Genomic DNA, 18,853 nt, shown 5'->3' on the forward strand with positions numbered 1-18,853 from the left:
TGTTTGTTTTCTACGACGATATTGCCATTTCATTTTATAAACATATATTGGTTAAGAAAAAGTAATTTTTGAATTATTAATTATTGACAGCAAATGTTATAAATTTTAATGCAAAACATTTTATAGGCTGTTAGATAAAATTATATTAAAATTATATGATATAATTTTAACTGGTTGGAATAGTTAAATTTATGCCTGTGACATGTTGTGAAATGTCAATACTTCTTTTGCATAGTTTGGCATCACCCATATTTATACTTTTGGCAGCACTTACAGAGTCTTTGCTGTCAAGTGTAGTGTGAGGACTGGGCCGAATAAGAAAATTTCTTCAATTCCGATATTTTTTGGATTTAATCCTTTGCCTTACAAATAAACGAATATATTCGAAAAAATGGCATGCAACGCAAATAAAGCGCCTTTCCTCCGTTCGATTGCAGTAAGTTGATATATTAGAGTCTTTTTAAAAGTTTGATAACCCAAAACTCCGTGAACCGTGGTTACGTAAAACAATTTTCGCGACATACTTATCTGTCATTTAGCAAAAACTAATAGTTTTTATTTATTCTGACTTTTAAAGAAACGCGGTTTGGCAAGTCAGTGTCCACGCCCCTTGGGCCAAGCAGCTGAAGTCCAATCAACTGTATTGAATAATAAATTAGTGGTCGCCACTGCCGAAGCTTCCCTGCCAATTACGCGTGTTTCCATTGTTTTACGGTGAGTAAATCCTTTACAAATGGAAACTTTTCACTTACTGCGTGATTATTTTTAGTGCTGGATCTCGCAATGAAAGCTACGAAAACCAAGGAGCTGCACATTTGTTACGCATCGCTGCTAATTTGTCCACCAAGAACTCTACTGCTTTTGCAATAACTCGTAATATCCAACAAGTTGGCGGTAGTTTGAGTGCATCTAATGATCGTGAATTGGTTACTTACACCGTTGAAACTACAGCCAATCAAATCGAGACAGGATTGCGTTATTTACAAGACCTTGTACAACCAGCTTTCAAGCCATGGGAGCTTGTTGACAATGTTCCACTTTTACGCACTCAGGTGTCCTCTGTTTCACCACAGGTAATATATAAATAGTTTTTGAATTGCATAAATTATAATTGAAATCATTTGCAATCTTCATAAAGGAGCGTGCTGTAGAATTGTTGCACAAGGCCGCTTTTCGTTCTGGTTTAGGTAATTCGATCTACATCCCAAAACATCAAATTGGTAAATTGTCGAGCGAGTCGCTGCTCCACTACGTTGCAAACACCTTCACACCCAGCCGCTGCGCTGTTGTTGGAGTTGGCATTGACCAAAACACCCTGTCAGGTTTTGCCCAGAACCTTGAATTGGCCTCAGGATCTGGAAAATCTAACTCCACTTCTTACTATGGTGGCGATGCACGCAAGGATACAGCAGGTACTGTTGCCCATGTCGCTGTTGCTGGACAAGGTGGTTCTCTGCTCAACCAAAAGGAGGCTTTGGCATTTGCCGTTTTGAAGCAGGCCGTAGGATCTGGCGCTGCCACTAAGCGGGGCAATATTAATGGCACCTTTGGCAAAGCATTGCAAAGTGCTGTAACCGATGCATCCGTTTCATACAAGACCATTAATGCTGCATATGAGGATGCTGGTCTGTTCGGCTTTTTGGTTTCTACCGATGGACAAAACATTGGCAAGGTAAATCGTTATCGCAACAAATGTTGTGTAATCAATTACTTATTTAAATATATTTTGTGAACTAGGCTGTTGATGCGTTGACGCGTGCCTTGAAATCGGGCTCAGTCTCTTCTAATGATGTTAACCGTGGCAAGGCTTTGCTTAAAGCTGCTATTTTGGAGGGCTACTCCACAGATAGCTCTTTGATCAATGTCATTGGTGTCCAAGCTGCACATCTGAAACAAGTACAAAGCATCGACTCCTTGTTGTCTGCTGTCGATGGTGTCACACAGCAAGAAGTGCAAGAGGTATTTATTTTACACGCCCGATATGAATTAATAAAATACAACCTTTATTTTTTTTAGGCTGCCAAGAAAGCTGGCTCATCCAAGTTGTCCGTTGCCGCTGTTGGAAACCTAGCCAATGTACCATATGCGTCAGATCTAGCTTAATTGTAAATTTCATGAATTATTGATATATATTATTAAACATACCAAATGAGAACTTGGATAAAATATGTTTTGATCTTCAACCAAATCGATTTAATAGTGAAAATTAGTCACTCTAAAGTGTAATAAGCTGAATGTAATAAGGGTATTGTTGAAGTGATACACATTAAAAATATAAGAGGATCAAAAAATCTGTGTTTTATTTACGAAACTTTTTATGTTGATACAAACTTATTTTTAAGACGCAAATAAATGGCGAATGCCATACAAATTTTTTAAGGTTTTGTTCGGTGAAGATACCCTACAAGTTTATCGTGTTATTCACGCTTTGGTAAAAGAGACTTTCCAATCATTGCAAATGCGAATCGCCAACAATTATTTACAATATTTTAAATACACTTTTTTATGTTCCGTTAATACCGTTGTAAAATTATATGAAAAAATATACACCAATTCCGTAGACACCCACATTTTAAATAACTGCTACAATAACAATGGCAACAAATAAAATGATGATAACTAGCCAGTAACCTATGAAAAAAAATAATAAATTGTGTTGTTAATAAAAATATTCGCACTTTTTACATACCCCATGTACTATCCCTTCGATTTATGTCGCCAATATTTCCTGTTTCGACATGTACACGAGCGTCAACTCTGTCCATAGTATCGGCCAAATTATCCAATATATCTAAAATGTTTAGACTACAATTTACAAATACTCGTATATTTACAATATACATTTCGCCACCTACCATTTTGATTTTCGACTTCTTGTCCCAACTGTGAAGCGAGACTTCGTTGTCTCGATATTGTCTGAGATAAAACTTCCAAGCCGCGGTTTTGTCGCTCTAATATATCGATTTGACGGTTCTTTAAGGTGTTTACATCATTGGCATTTTCTGCGGGGCTTGTGCTTCCATTAGAACTTTCAGGTCTATTGTTCAAATAATTGGGCGGTTGAGCAAACAATTCCGCACGCTCTCCACGCGTATCCTGCGTTATCTTTCGGTTCACTTGCGCCAATTGATTTCGAAGGGCTTCCACTTGTTGCTTTCTATGGTAGAGCTCATCGGGTTCTCTATATTGGGACAGAATAATGTTTATAGTAGAACACTTTAAATAATACAATTGGAGAATAATTAAAACAAACTGTACATGGATCCCGCGCCTTCTAAAAGTTTAAGCTTCTGAATAAGCTCCTTGACTTCACCTTCGAACTGCTTTAGCTCAGTTTGTATGGCAGTTGTGAGACGATTATATTCGAAAGAATTTTTTTGACGCTTTTCACGTATTTCCAATTTTTGTATAATATTCTGATTAAGTGTTGAGCATGCCTCGCATTCTCTTGACCTGTAGAGTTATTAATGAGTCTTTAGTAAACAGTATTGCGCCTTAAAACCCCTAATTTACCATGAGTCAACATCCAACAGAGACATATTTTTATATTAAACACAAAGTAAGGCAAAATAAAGGTACGTATATAGCACTTTCGTAGATTACAAAAATAAAATCTGGAATGTTGTTAATTATTTTAACGTTTTATTAAATTACAAAAACAAATAAACTTGTTCCGAAATGTTTATCACTTTAATGGCTGAACATATGATCCAGTGTCGTTAAAGTATAATCGATAACAGATGATTTTATCGATATTTAAAATATATATTTCAAACATTTAAAAAAAATTGCAGTAATTTAAATCAATATGGATTAAAAAACTATTTGAGTATATAAATAATAATACACACATATTTTGCTACTTTTTATATAAAATAGTAGGTTTTTACAAATTCAAGTTAAATATATTTTAACCTTATTACCATTTGTCAACGAACAGACCCATTAATTCCGATTGGACATTTGTGGCAGCACTTATATGTTTTGTTGGGATATTTTTCATTAAGATTTTTGATTTCGTGCGGCTCGGTTTTTGGTCGGGGAAATTCTAGGAAAGTGGTTTTAGCGATTACGAAAAAAATTTCATTTAATGTGCATGTTTTTTATAAATAACGAAAGATGTTCTAAAACTATTTATATAAGAAAATCAATTTAATAAAAGCAGTGCGCTAAGCGAATATCTTTGCATGTGTATTTTCAAGTGAATATAATAAACGTAGCTACAATTGGAGCAGATCGAACCGAGAAAAAGAAGCGAAAAAGAATAAAAGGTGCGAAACTGTTAATTAATGTTTTTCAACATATAGAAATATACTTAAGTAGATAAGTTTGGAGTTTGCGATATGCGCATATTACCTACTAGCCTCGTGTATGTGATGGAATTTAATTAGGAGGAAGTAAATGATTGTGATTTTATAACTGCTGCGCCATGTTTGTCACGGCTTAGATAAGAATGGGAAGAAGACCTGCAAAACAGCTGTGAGTTTGTTTACTTAAAATCCAATTGGATATCTTGCTACTGAGTTGAATACAAATTCGGTTCTTCAAAATTGTTTGGATTAACTATTTACCAAAATCGATATAATGCAATGCATTGTGGATATTATGTAGGCGTACACGCCCCCACAGACTTATATGTGGGCGTAAATATGATTTTGTGCGAAAAGTCAAAAAATCTTTTGCTGGGAATATTTTATGTAACTTTTTGAAGATATGCTGTTTTATTTAAAAAAGTTGTTTAATGTAATAATATACATATGTATTAACCTAAGATTAATGTCTAAGATTAATATCTAAACCTTCACATTTTTTGGTACATAATAGAGTATTTAGTTTAGTGTAACTTTGCTCACTGACTTGGTGTTAATAGGGAAATATTTTTTGTTTATTCAAATACATAGTACATTTGTGTTAAAGAACTGTTTATAAAAATTTATGTGATTTTCAAATGCTTGCCAGTTTTCTATAATGAGAGGAAACCACATATTTTGATCTAAATAAATGAAGAGGTGTGCAGCCTAACACTAAAATATTAAGGAAGTATTCCATGCGGTAGCTATAAATAACAGGTTCTACTGGTCGAAACCATTTGCTGGTCGTTCCACCTAAAGCTATAACTCCACAAGCAGGACTCTATCTATCAATGAACTAGATATATGTAAATATACCTTTTAGCTTTACCGGACCGATTTAGATGTTGTCTTGGTGATGCTGTTAAGTTGAATTACCATTATCTGGATCGGATAGTGTAAAATATCTTGAAATATATGATTAGCATGCTCAGATCGTAAGTTAACCACATGCTCTGTGAACCAAGAATAATTATTTATTTATAAATTTTGAAATACGGACTTCTTCCTCCTCGAAACAACAATATTGTTCGAATAAAATCGGGGTCAATTCTTAACGAAGAACAGACTGTTGTGGGAAGTGAATAAGTTGACAGTCATAAACCAAACTGGCATGGAACCTGCCTAACCCGACTCTCCTATATACTGGTGGTGTATATTACATATCTTTCAGTTCATTTTAACAGCCCTTCATTAAAGCTCCGCCAATCATATGATTTCGAAATAAAGTTGTGAAAAGAGTTATTTATTTAATAACATGTACTATACGTTATCACACGTGTCTTCACCGTACTATCCCACAATTGTGTAAACGTAGCTTCGAAGTTAAATTTAACTAAGAGCAAAAATAAACTTGGCAACTTTTGAAATGAACACCGAAAGCATTCACTGTATCGTTTAGAGGGTGGTTGGAGCACCCACTTTCCTACACATGCAGTGGGGGTAGTGAATCGCCCCATAGATGTATAGAAATATATTTGTGTGTATCCGTGTGAGTAGGCGAATGTGAAGGCAAAAAAGAAATGAGAAAAAGATTGATTTTTCCTGTGCTACGTTGCACCATAGAACGTCTGTCTCTATTTGTGTGGAAATATCAACACTGAGCTGAGTGACGACGTCGACCGAGTGCTGCTCGACTGCGACAACGATGACTACGTTTAGCCAAGCGAAAACTTACAATGCTGCCTCAGAGCGCACGGTCGGAAAAGTAGAAAATCAGTTCGGGTGAAAATTTTAGAGAAATAACGTCACAGCTACGCAAGTACGCCAAAATTGGAGAAGAAGAATGTGAAAATTTTCATTTTGTACAAAATTATATGAAGAAAAAATGCAAGTTTGCAAAAGAAATTTAACGGGATTATTACATAATATACGGTAATCACTTTATATGGAAAACAACTTGCGCCGGAAATTGAATTAAAATCGAAATTCGTTAAATTTTCAATACTGCATACAATTGAAATTTTAACAAAGGAGCTGAGCAGAGAAAAGTTTCGAGTTTTTTCACATTGAAAAATGAAACTTTAATTTTCAACCTACAAATATTATAAAATATAAATAAAATTGGTGAATTTATTTTTGCACTACTGAAAGTGAATTGTCTGGTGTCAAATAGATTTTCTAAACGCGTTTCCATTTTTTGTTTAGAAAAAAAAAAAAAAAAAACAATTTCAAATGTATAAGCATTTAAGTGAGTACTAAAATTTTCCGCTAATGAGATAAATTTGCATAAAATCTGCGAAACTGGAACAAAAAAAAAAAAAACGAATACTTCGAATCTATGAAAAATCGGGTTTGCACGCAATATATATAGCTACATCTGTTGTCTTTTCAATACCGACGACTTTTAAAGCGTTAAAACAGCGCCTTAGGGAGGAATTGAAGTGTGTAGCAGCAGCAATTCGACCAACTAGCCTTTGGTTAACGGTAACGCATTAACAATTTTAAAGTTGTGTTGCAATATTTTCAAGTAGTGTTGGTGGAGGCAACATACTACTTGCCACATTTCTACAGCCGTGCCGAGCAGCGCACCCGGAAATGAAGCTAGCAACAACATCCTGCGTCATTTAATTGTTGTCGTCGCAGCCATAGTCGACGTCATCGTCACTGTTCTCATCGTGTTTACCGTTATTAACGTCAGTGCTTCTGCTACAATACACCTGAACGGATTACTGAAAGAAGTGTTCGCATTGACACACACGTCTATATTGAAATAAATAAGTAGTTTTAGTACTGAAGCATTGGCGCACTTTGCAAAAACAAATCGGAACGCTCGGCCGTGTACAAGCGCATAATTGTGTATCTTCTATCCAAATAGACGTGGCAGGTGGGTGAGTGTTTCTTCATTCCAACTTATAAATTTAAAACGCCATATAAAACAAGAAAAAAACGTTAACTTGGCTCGAAGCTATAATAACCTGCATTGAAAAACTTGATTTTGATTTAGCTCGATCAGTTTGTATGGCAGCTATATGCCATACCACTATAGTCCGATTTGAACAATTTCTTCGGCGATTGGACCATTTTCTTGGGAAATGTTCCGAGCCAAATTTCGTGAAGATATCTCGTCAAATAAAAAAGTTTACCATACAATTGGATTTTGATCCATCAGTTTGTGTGACAGATATATGCTATAGAAGTTCGATGTTGGTAATTCCGACAAGACTAGTTTGTATATATACGGACCAACCAACGGTTCAGGGTATAATTTTTATCGTTTTTGTATTGTTCTTAACGTTAACAAGAGAAAAAAGCGTACATAATTAAATTCGTTGCGAAACATAAAAACAAAACAATAAACAACTGTAGCATATAAAATAAAGAAGAAGATAATGTAAAACGGCCAGAAAGAAAATCAATGTCTAAATAACTTTAGTAAACGGCAAAACGTCGACCCGTAACCTATAAAAAGCAAACATAAAAGGAAAATACACAAAATGGGGAAAGAAATAAAGTAAAAAGTTAATAAATAAAATTCGCAAATAAACAATGAGCAAAAGTTGTTGTATAATAATATATGTACATTTATCATTACGTCGCGCTAGGTGTGTAAAAGAAAAATTGAAAGCTATGAAAATGAGTTGAGATGTTACACATTTATTTATACCAAAGAATTCTTCAAAGAGCAAGGATTTGAGTTAGCAACGTCATGTAAACAGACATAGATAACACAAATAATATGCAAACTTTATTGTGATTAAGTTTTTTATAGCACCAAAATGTCCCTGCCTTTCAATTTGCATAGTTAAAGGGCACATAAAATATGATAATTAATTGGTGAGCCTCCCGAATACTTATTATATCACTGCAATTTGCGTGCAAATATTTATGCATACATATACATGCATGTATATAGTTGGATATATGGGTATATATTTATGTATGTATGTATTTAGTTAAGCTTGCATTGCCCCATTTTCTTTGCCCCAGCTGCTGCTGCTGCTGTCGCTGGCTTGCTTTTGTTGTCCCAATTATATATACATATGTATATAGTGTAAATAGCCGAGCAGTTCAGATCAGACGTCGCTCTCAGTGCATACAATAGCCGAAATTGAAACCCTTAAGCTGAAGCTACACGTTTAAATGTCACATGTTTGCACTGATGATTATGCGATACAGTGGCGTGCATAGTAATGGCAACTATGTGGAGAAATTCTGTATAAATGAAGATAAACGTAGAAATAGTTGAATTGGGAAATTAATTATTAGATTATAAAATTACTGAAGCGCTTTCTATTGTGCATATACGTGTTCCCGAAACGCTATTTTCAAAGTGGGGCAAATTTCTTCGGAACAGCTGAACGGATCGACGTGAAATTCTCACGACATTATTAGATACATATGTATGTATGTATATTAGTGAAGTAATAATCGAAGGAATAAGATTATTGATAATGATTATTATTTCGATTTTTTCATTCACTTTGAGGTAGTTTTCACAAAAACTGCATTCTTTTTTGGAAGCCGCCATTTTCTAAACAACATCATTTGACTACTCCTTTCTTAATTTATAGCAATAATTCTTCAAATAAAAACGTGTATATGCTTGCATGTGAATATAAACTCTTCTTCTTTACTGGCGTAGACTTCGTTTACACGGTTATAGCCGAGTTTACAACAGCGCGCTAGTCATTCTTCCTTTTCGCTGTTTAAAGCCATATGTAGAAGTTCACTTGGGAGTGGCCTGAAACGATTTCTTTACAAATGGCTCAAGATGCTCACGATTTCCGGTCTTAGACCAAGTATGGTCTGGGTAGCTAAAAAACATCCTTTTGAAGGCGATCTAAAGTGGGAAGTTGAATCATCCCTCCCCAGGGATGTGCGCTGGGTTTTAAAAGGACACAATATAACCCCTTAAAAACTTGAAAAATCAATCGATATTTTTAAATTTTGATACTCTGTGGCTATAAGCTAATTTGTCAATATTTTAACTTGGATATAATGCCCTGCCAATTTTCAATGTATAAAAGCAGTCCCCCAAAAATTCGATAAGTCGTTTAAGGTCGGTATAAAGTCTAGTGGTGATAACTTAAAGACCCATTTTATACAGAATAAGTAAAAATATAATTACTATTTACGAAACTAGCGGAAGGCAGAAAAGTGTTTTATTTAGATAAAAGAGGTAAGAAGGAGAAGTGCTTTAGTTAGGTAAAAGTGCTAACGACTGGAAGAAGAGTGTGAACTTTCTAGAAAAAAACCCATAATTGTGAGCATCTCTTCTAAATACAATTCAATTTTTATAGTATTTGTATTAATCATGGTGTCAGGTATGCTTGTTTTCATTATCTTACAAAAAATTTTGAATTCAAAATAATATATGAAAGCCATAAGAATTGTAGGTCAATGGTTTTAAAGTATACCCAATACAAAATTGGCTTCATTATATGACGAAAAGAGAGAAATGAATTTGAAATCTCCAGTTAAGGTCTGATTAAATTTAACTCGGATTACAACTTATGTATTTAAATACAAATATTTATTCAAAATAAAGTTAATACAAGCATATTCGATTTTTCATACATTCTTTATAAATCTCGGCTGGGAGGACTGTATGCTCTCAGTTAAGGAGCATAATGAACTCCTTCCCAACAGTTTTTGCTGGGGTGTTTTTGTAGAAATCATCTGTCACTTGCTTAAAGCGGAACCCCCTCCTAAAACCATCAAGAGGTTCTTTTCAACTACATATGTCGACGACATAAGACAATACGACGACCAGACTTTGGACTGAATTAACTCCAGACATGCACTGACCGGCATTCACAGTGGAGTCATAAACACCTTCACCGACTCCCTCTCAGTAAATGGCATACTTGGAGCCAAACCACCACCCATTGCAGCTGACGAGCTCAAGTTGCCGCGAGAATCGAGAGTGTCCCTTACCCAGCTTCATTTTGGATACTGTAGCAGGTTAAACTCCTACTTATCCAGAATCGACCCCGATATATCAAATATATGTCCAGCATACAACGAATCCCCACGTCGAAACAGCACGTTTCTTGTGCCCACCGTTGGATCACCTCGATGACATCTTATCTGAACCTTACAACCGTAGACATCTTTTTCACAAACCCACACCTCGACACTAGTAATGATGCTTTTAGTGCATGTAGAGTCTTCAGCTATGTTGTCTGTCGTTTTTCCAAAAAAATCGGGTCTTCTGGTACGAGTCCGTCATTGCCACACTTCAAGCACAAAATATTAACCGAAATGGTTGAGTCGATTGAGAGATGTTGAGATCCTTTCCTATCTCACTGATGCCAGCACGACGATCCTAAAGCGATGTTTCTTTAACTTTATCGGTGTTATTGACTTTAACATAAATGGACAGATGACTCGCAACAGACAATTTTGTAGATCAGTCCGGGTCAAATTTGATATGTAAGGAGTTTGAAAATCTTCTCTATTTTCTTTTTTTTTAGCTTCAGTAGCACCATTTTTCATATTTCCGGTATTATGAAGAAGGATGTCCCTATATCCTGCTCTCACTTATTGTTATTGTGTGTGCATGTATGTGGTTGTGTATGCGCACTGAAATATCAGCTGAACATTCTCCATTCCATGCGTCTTTAATTAATGCAACATGCACTTACAAGTCAAAATTCCTTCACTGCACCACATATTTCCAATTCTTTTCCACACTATAAACATGCGCACACGTATTCATACATAGATATGTGTGTACATGTATGTATGTATGTGTGAGTCAGCGAAAATATTTTAGTTGCAATATGGCTGCTGACTTCTTCACTATTTTTGCAACTTGCATATGTACATATATTCCAAAAACAACAGCACACGCTTAAACAATTGGTCTGCAGTACAAGCACACACACACAGAAATATGTTAGTAGCATCACCACACATTGTACTATCTGCCAACCCTCGCTTAACGCTTGGTAACCCAAAAATTTTGCCATAGCTTCAAAGTTTACGACTGGCGGCGGTGCATAAAGTAACTGTATATGCTTTTTGGCACAGCAAGTGCACATGTGTATGCATACATACATACATATTCGTATTTATTTTATCTATTTCTCTTGCATAGCATATAACGAAGATGATAGAAGAGGGTCAGCAAGCGTGCGTGCGGGCGGAGGCGGCCTTTAAAAGCAGTAGCCGAATTAAAAGCACTGAGAGCAGAGTACATAAAGTAGAGTAAAGCCAAAACGGCACATGGCCTAGTTTGCCAATTTTGCTTTGATTTGCTTTTTTCGGTTACTACCTTTTAGTATGCGTTTGTGTGTATGCATGTGTGCGTATATTTTCATTTGCTATATTGCCATGGCAGTAGCTGCTTCCGACCGACGACAATCAGTTCAGTCCAATCTGGTTCACTGGCATTAAACTGTTCAGGTTGCATTGCATATGAGAAAATCTCACTAATTTTTTAGCTTTCTTAAAAGTCAATACATAAATACATATAGTATGTACATATTACAATATATATATGTATGTATACTATGTACAATTTTACTTGTCATTGGCGAAATGAGTTCAAGTATGGAGCATAATAGTTGTCATTATATTTATTACGCTTTGTTGTTGTTTTTTTTCTGTTGGATACACTTTGATATTTAAGTAAAAAGTAAGAAAATATAAAAACAAAAAAATAATTTTTTATATAAAAAATTATAATAAGAATATACATATGTATTATTTATAAACATATGTATTTAATATGATAGTTCATTCTTCTGAAGTCCGTGTTCCGTTCTTGACTACTTATGAATATGCCATTCTGAACTAAATTGATAAATTTCGAGGTTCCCTACTCTTTTTCAAAAAAAAAGAAGTTCAAATTTACCGGGAAATATTTATTTTCATTCGAAAGAACATTCTCTGGCATTAATTTTTTGAAGATTGTCTCCTTCAAATGCTGGCTGTAGCTACGTGTCAGATGGTGCATCCGTTGAGTCGAATTTTCAATGACTCGTTCGAGAATTTCGACTGGTAACTGGGGAATGACACTCGTGATGTTTTGCTCCAAGGCCTGATTCGAAGCGGGATTGTCCGCATAGATTTTAGACTTTACATATCCCCACAAGAAAAAGTCGAACGGTGTGATATCACACGATCTTGGTGGGCAATCGCCCGGTCCAAAACGTGAAATTATCTGCCCAACAAAGTGTTCTCTCAATAAATCCATTGATTGATGCAATGTGTGGGAAGTGGCACTGGCTTGTTGAAACCAAATGTCGCCGATACCATGAGCTTCATTTTCAGGCATCAAATGGTTGGTTGTAATGGCGTGGTAACGGTTGCCATTGACGGTTACGTTCTCCCCGGCAACATTTTTGAAGAAATATGGACAACTAATTGTTTTTTCTGGATGAAATGACAGCTCTTGAATCTCTTCAGATTGCTCTTCGTCCCAAATGCGACCATTTTTCTTGTTTACATACTTATAGAGCCAGAAAGGGCCTCATCGCTGAACAAAATTTGACTCGAAAACGTCGGATTTTCTTGGAACTTTTCAAGAGCCCATTGAGCGAAGCGATAACGCTTAAAAAGTTCGAGCGGCTTCAGTTCTTACGTAGGCTGTATTTTGTATGCTTTCCGTTTAAGATCATGACGTAAAATGAGCCAAGTCGTTCCATACGTCAGTCCGAGTTGCTGCGAACGGTGCCGTAACGACTCTCTCCGGTCTTCGTGTTCACTGTTGTTGTTGTTGTTGTTGTTTTAACGGTTATCAATCCCCGTTAGGATGGTAAGGGTTATCTGTGTTGTCGTCGACGTCATCTAACGGGAGGCCCAGGAAACGTGCTGTTTCGACGGGGTCGGACCAAAGGGAAAAAGGTGTTTGATGAGTGCGGTTGGTAGGGCATGCAAAGAGGTGGTCAGTGTCATCCGAAGACTCGTTGCATGCAGGACATACATTGTCGAATCGAATCGAATTATTCAATAATGAATGGTGGGTCTCAAGATGGGTAGTGGTGTTGCGAATAGTACGTTCAGTAGACAGATTATGTTGACTATAAGTTGAGCGAAGCGCACGAAACACATTCTTTTTTCATTCATTCTTTACCGTTCCCACGACAGTCGGGTCTACGTAACCGGAACGGACCCGGATTTTTATCCGGCCAAGGACTGTTAATTCGGCAGTACTCTGCCGCTACAACAACAACAACAAACACATTCTTTACAAAACTTAAAAAATAACATGACAACTTGACACGACTCACGCGTGATCTGCCAAAAAAGGGCTATTGAAAAAAGTACCTCTACTAGGATCACCCGTTATATTGAAAGTCACGACAAAAACTACCAGAACCTTTACCAAAAATGCTAATGCTGCGGATAATGCGAACATTTCTCGGCCGGATATACATATGTATGTATATCCGGGTCGTTGAATAATTCATGAGATTACTATTGGGTGGTCGAAAAAATCTTTTCGTATTTTGTCAAAAGATGTCGTTGCAGTCTTATATCTTAAGTGCTACCAATTACCTTGTGTTGTACCATATAGTGTTGGAAAGGTAAGATTAGGCTTAAAAAAAATTAAATTCGAGGAAATTTGAAAAGAAGTTGTTCAAACATGAGTGGAAATAATGAATAAATTCGCTATATTTTGAAATTTTTATATAAAGGAAGAATGCTACGCAAGCCACCAATAAAATTTATGAGGTTTACGGATACGATGCTGTATCAGTTCGTGTAGTACAACAATGGTTCGCTCGCTTCCGTTCTGGAAATTCTGAAATTTCGATTTACGGTAATGGAATAATGTCTATAGCGGAAGAATGTCAAAAAGTGTCGTCCAAATTGGTACATATGTATTTGTATATTTATTTATTAGTATAAATATAAAAAAAAATAAGTTGAAGTTTGATTAGAAATACGAAAAGACTTTTTCGACTACTCAATATTATTCCAAATACGAAAAATTGAGACCAATTATCGATAATTAATCGATAAATTTTAATCGATCTAACGTTTAAATATCGATATACTCAAAGATATTTATCTATCGCAGTTAATATATATTAAACGCCTTTAAATTTTCTTGCAAAGGCATAAAAAAGTAAACCAATAACGAAAAATTCGCAGCCACACACACAAAAAAAAATAAAAATTTTCAATAATAAAGTTATCCTAAAAACTCCCTAAGCCATTCTCGTATATTCGTATTAACATTTAGCTGTTCTTTAAATAGAACTAACCAACTTCCGTATGTAGATAGTATGTAAATAAAATTCCAGAATGTCACCAACAAACATCGAAAATAACACGCAAATAATAGGCTAAGAAAATACTGAAATCCAGCAATGCAACAACAAAATTTGAGTATCTATTTAGGCGCGCAACACTCGACTATACCTTTGTCGACGGCCCCAAATTATCAGCCACCCACCCACCTGCCACCGGCCGAATGAACAGCCATGCAATACATAATCACAATGTGTTTTTCCCCACTCAGTATGCCACTCTTTCGCAACACGGCGCTCTCTTTCAATCTTTTGTTTTGTTTACCTCGATTGTTTGTGTGCGCGCGAGCTCTCTTTCGTTGCGCTACACCGCGCTCATGAGCACACATGCACACTCGATAGTAGGGCAAAATTATGTATCGATTATGTGATGGACCGATAGACATACCGATGTACCTACCTACCGACCGACTGAGACCACTAACGATTCACTGCCTACAAACATATGACAGCAATGGCAAATACAGGGGCACGTCATTGTCGCTATGCTGGAGTTGACAATTGGCAGGTTGAGCGCGAGGGCGACGAGGCGCGAAGACGTCCATGTAGCAGCAGTTGACAAAAACAGCACAATCGCAAATCGCATAAAAATGATGATTGTCTTGCTTGACTGCTTCGCAGCTTTGCTGCTCCCCTCTCCTGCGGTGCTGCGGTTCATCGCCGTACTGCGGTGGGGGTGTTTATTAGCTTACAAATAACTGCGTCGACAAAAACAACGACCTCCGCTGGTGCAAGGGTTGGTGCGAATGGGGCCATTGGGCTAGCGGTCGCTGGCGAACACATTACCCGGGTGGCATTGCTCACGCTTTGCGACGTGGCGACGTTGCGGCTCAGTGGGCTGCTTCAATGGCATTTCAGTTTGACCAATTTTCACGTCTATGTCTATTTATCGCCATTCAGCTACGCTTTTGTTTCCAGCTCGGCGCATAGTCTGCGCTTTTTGTTTTGGTTTGCGCTGCTAATCACCATCACCATGCGACATTCATTCATATGTACATATGCATGTATGTATGTTTGTATGTATTTTGTGTAACTTGTCTATTGTTGTCGTTCTATAGATTATGAGTTTGCTCGGTCATTTGTCTAACTGCTGGCTGCTCCACGAGGTAGACTTTGAATGGCATCAGAAATTTACTGCTCATTTTAGTACTTTAAATGGCCTTCCGTCGCGGTTGAGTAGCGTTACAAGGGGGCCTTTTTTCTGGTGGAGTGGAGCTGCGGTGTGATAGCAGACGTAACAGACGTTTCTACAAATATATGTAAATTGAATTCATTCATTTATGCTGTGAGAACATGGATTATTTCATGCACTTTGTTTCTGTAGTTCGTCGGCTTATTTTTTCGCAGACATGTTCTGTCGTACATTTTAAATTCTAAAACTCGCAGATTCGCAATGCGTTAGTTATTGTTGTATTATTACAGCGTATCAAGCACCCGAACAGCTGATAAGTTTTCTGAAAGTTTTTTTTTGGTTAAGCTTGGCATTTGGGATATTTTTTTGATTATCGAGAGGCGACTTCTAATAGAAAAGTGATTATATAATTTTAAGAGCAAACCTAATGCGAAATAAAAAACTCAATCTCGACAGATTATAACTTTAAAAATTTTTAGATTAATATCTCATGTCGGGGGTTTCCAATAAGGATTATATGATTTCTAAGTGTCTCTTTGGCCACTTACAATATCTAATTTTTTTCATTGTATTCAGTAATGTTTACAATTTCATGATAGAAAGATATACATACATGGAAGACATCAACCAGTTTGGCAGCGGCACCTTCCCAATTAAGGGACCGGACATTCCAGTTGCATGCCCTTAAATCATAATCCTTAATGCGCTTGCCGTGGTCGTCATCAAGACGGGGGTCTCTCATCCGATGCTGTTGTTTCCTTTTCATTGGGGGTGTTTTTCACGTGACGGATCCCCAATCCAGCGCACAACCTCGTGGAGAAATGATTCGCCTTCTCATTTTAGCTCGCCTTCAAGCGGATGTTTTTTGGCTTCCCAGAGGATACTTGCTCTAAGATCGGAAGTCGTGAGTTGCTTGAGCCATATGTGAAAGAATCGTTTCTGGCCACTCCCAAGAGAATGACGCTCAAAGAACTGTATGACATGACTCCCTCCTCCATTCTGTATATGTGAAGTTCTCCTTATAATAACCTTCAGTTTTTTTTGATCTTAACAAAAATCGAATTTTGGAAAGCAAAAAATTATAATAATTGGTGTAAAATTCACTTTTTTAAACGCCAACATTCTGCCAGTTTTGATTGAGAATGTATTGCTTTATAGATTTTATCCACGAAGAAAGCCGGAATTACTGCGGCTGTGGATGACCTTTGTTATAGTGACGTCGGAGTTTGTGTGTAAGTCGAAAAATATTTAAATTTTGTTTCTCAAAAAGTTTACTGTGCACTGTTAAAGCATGCATAATTTACTCTTAGAATTTTAGAACAATTGATACAGTTATTTTTTCCTAAAATCCCCTTTTGTAGGCTTTGTCTCCGTAAGACCAATGAATCGCGATCCATAACCTTACACACGAATATATGGAGTCCGAGACCTTTCAAGTACGATCACTAAGGTTCCCAGAACATACATCTTCGAAGATACCAAAAATACACATTGTTGATTTTTAAACGCAAGTATACCAAGGCTGTCATGTATTTCGATGCCGATTCCAAATAAGGCATTTTATTCACCAGCGAGTTCGTCATAGTTGGTTTAACGAGGTATGAAAACGAATCGCAGTCCGAATGACATTCTTTATATATGTACATATGTATATGCGCATACGTCACTTTGGTTTCTCCAAAATCTTTACTCTAACAAGAACTTCCTTTGGTAAAAGCTAGTTTAATTTCCCAAAAACTTACACCCTCTTAGATCCACCCTCGTGTAAACCACATATAATTTTTTTTTACTTTCACAGGGGATTTATTTCCTTTGTTTATATCCAGTGGGTAGATCACCAAACGAGCATTATTTACAATAAAACAATGGCTGAGATTATTGCATTTTATGTGTGTGGCCTTCATAAAAAACCAATCATTTTAATATGGCGAAATAAGTCAATTATTTTGTTCATTTCAATTGACCATGTACCCTGTAGGAATATCTTTCGGTTGCTAATTGGAGATTTTCAATGGGATTTCCAACTCCTAGTGCTGTTGTTCTGATAGCAGGCTCGGGCACTATCAACTGGGCACATACAGTCATTTTATAATCTACTTTTAAGCTCTTTCTGGCAAGCTTTAATCGATTTCAATTTGATTTTTTCTCCATATTTGAGCTATTTGTTTTGATATTATCTGATAAATACGTACAGTAGATCTTGTATGATTTCAGTCACGGTCAAAAATTTTATCGATTTTTGAAGGTATTTCTCTATCAAAAATTGAACAGAAGAAGTACGGCAAGCTTTTGGAAATTTCTTTTTCTATAATTTTAAAAACTAACACGATCGTTTACAATGCATAGAGAAATTTAAAATATTTGAAGATCATGAGCATGATTACATACAATTTTTTCTTTTAAGATCTTGAGAAAACCTGATAAGAAATCTTACCCTAGTTTTGTATTTTTGTTCAATGTCATTTTTGTAGACCACGAAATACCTACTCACTGTATAAATTGTCTTCAGTTAACAGTCTGTCCCACAAGTACATATTTTTCCTGCAGGGTGTATCAGAGTTCACATATGTGTACATACACACATATTTTAATGTACAATGGTGTTCTTGTGTCGTGTCACGCATAGCGTATTCATTTCGAGCTTCATTAGGATTTCATTGCAGTAAAATTGATTAATTGTTTACACACATTCAATTAATTATATCGAAAGTTGAGAATATTGATAGCGTACTTAACCTCCATTTCGCTTTGATGCGCGCAAGTGTACGAAAGTGCACTGAGATATGTCCAAATAAATCAAAAGCATGTAAAAAATCATTTTCTAATTTTATTTTGTTACAATAAAACATGTTCTGATTAATTATTAACAAAGTCTGGTGACCAGACTCTGGTCTATGGTTGTAACAATAAAATTTTTCCCATTAATTGAATTTGCTTTACAATTATTTTTTTTTAAGGGGAGATTATGTTCGGAAAATTCCATATTAGTTCTATTAGGTTCAGATATTCAGATCTTCAAAAAACTATTTAAAATTCTGTATTTGGATATTTTTTATTAATTTATTTGTTCTCAGTGGTATTTTCTTAAAAACTCTCGTCCCTATTGACAAAAAACTGGGACGGGCGATTTCCACAAGCTTCTCTTGAGGCGACTTTTTCACAAG

At 36.2% G+C, this 18,853-nt stretch overlaps 3 protein-coding genes across 7 annotated transcripts in view; 2 read left to right on the plus strand and 1 right to left on the minus strand.

Annotated features, from left to right (window-relative positions):
* Positions 1–276: 276 nt before the first annotated feature.
* Positions 277–2,291, plus strand: LOC120776495 (cytochrome b-c1 complex subunit 2, mitochondrial). Its single transcript, XM_040107178.1, has 6 exons — positions 277–436; positions 578–714; positions 770–1,073; positions 1,139–1,672; positions 1,738–1,959; positions 2,017–2,291. Exons 1-6 carry the CDS (start codon positions 392–394, stop codon positions 2,101–2,103), a joined length of 1,329 nt encoding a protein of 442 aa, XP_039963112.1. The 5' UTR covers positions 277–391; the 3' UTR covers positions 2,104–2,291.
* LOC120776496 (t-SNARE affecting a late Golgi compartment protein 1) lies at positions 2,274–3,677 on the minus strand. Its single transcript, XM_040107179.1, has 5 exons — positions 3,514–3,677; positions 3,259–3,453; positions 2,856–3,181; positions 2,690–2,791; positions 2,274–2,631 (listed from the first exon to the last, which is right to left on the minus strand). Exons 1-5 carry the CDS (start codon positions 3,537–3,539, stop codon positions 2,573–2,575), a joined length of 708 nt encoding a protein of 235 aa, XP_039963113.1. The 5' UTR covers positions 3,540–3,677; the 3' UTR covers positions 2,274–2,572.
* Positions 3,678–4,029: 352 nt separating this feature from the next.
* Positions 4,030–18,853, plus strand: part of LOC120778461 (translational regulator orb2-like) — an 82,872-nt gene continuing 68,048 nt past the window's right edge. For 3 of the 5 annotated variants that reach the window (XM_040110264.1, XM_040110261.1, XM_040110266.1), the window contains exon 1: positions 4,030–4,271. The gene's annotated coding sequence lies outside the window, so the exon portion shown is untranslated. Of the gene's footprint in view, positions 4,272–6,049; positions 7,181–18,853 lie in introns of those variants that run through there. The other 2 variants (XM_040110262.1, XM_040110263.1) reach the window with 2 other exon arrangements.

This window comes from Bactrocera tryoni, chromosome 5 (assembly GCF_016617805.1).
Source record: "Bactrocera tryoni isolate S06 chromosome 5, CSIRO_BtryS06_freeze2, whole genome shotgun sequence".
In the NCBI taxonomy this organism is placed as follows: domain Eukaryota; kingdom Metazoa; phylum Arthropoda; class Insecta; order Diptera; family Tephritidae; genus Bactrocera; species Bactrocera tryoni.

Excerpts from the sequence above, each read along its gene's own strand:
- LOC120776496 (XM_040107179.1), bottom strand. The coding sequence starts at position 3,539 with ATGTCTCTGTTGGATGTTGACTCATG. Across the intron at positions 2,792-2,855 it reads AGAAGTCGAAAATCAAAATG|ATATATTGGATAATTTGGCC; the intron begins GTAGGTGGCGAA and ends TAAACATTTTAG. Across the intron at positions 2,632-2,689 it reads TCGAAGGGATAGTACATGGG|GTTACTGGCTAGTTATCATC; the intron begins GTATGTAAAAAG and ends TTTTTTTCATAG.
- LOC120776495 (XM_040107178.1), top strand. The coding sequence starts at position 392 with ATGGCATGCAACGCAAATAAAGCGCCTTTCCTCCGTTCGATTGCA. Across the intron at positions 715-769 it reads CGTGTTTCCATTGTTTTACG|TGCTGGATCTCGCAATGAAA; the intron begins GTGAGTAAATCC and ends GATTATTTTTAG. Across the intron at positions 1,673-1,737 it reads ATGGACAAAACATTGGCAAG|GCTGTTGATGCGTTGACGCG; the intron begins GTAAATCGTTAT and ends TTTGTGAACTAG.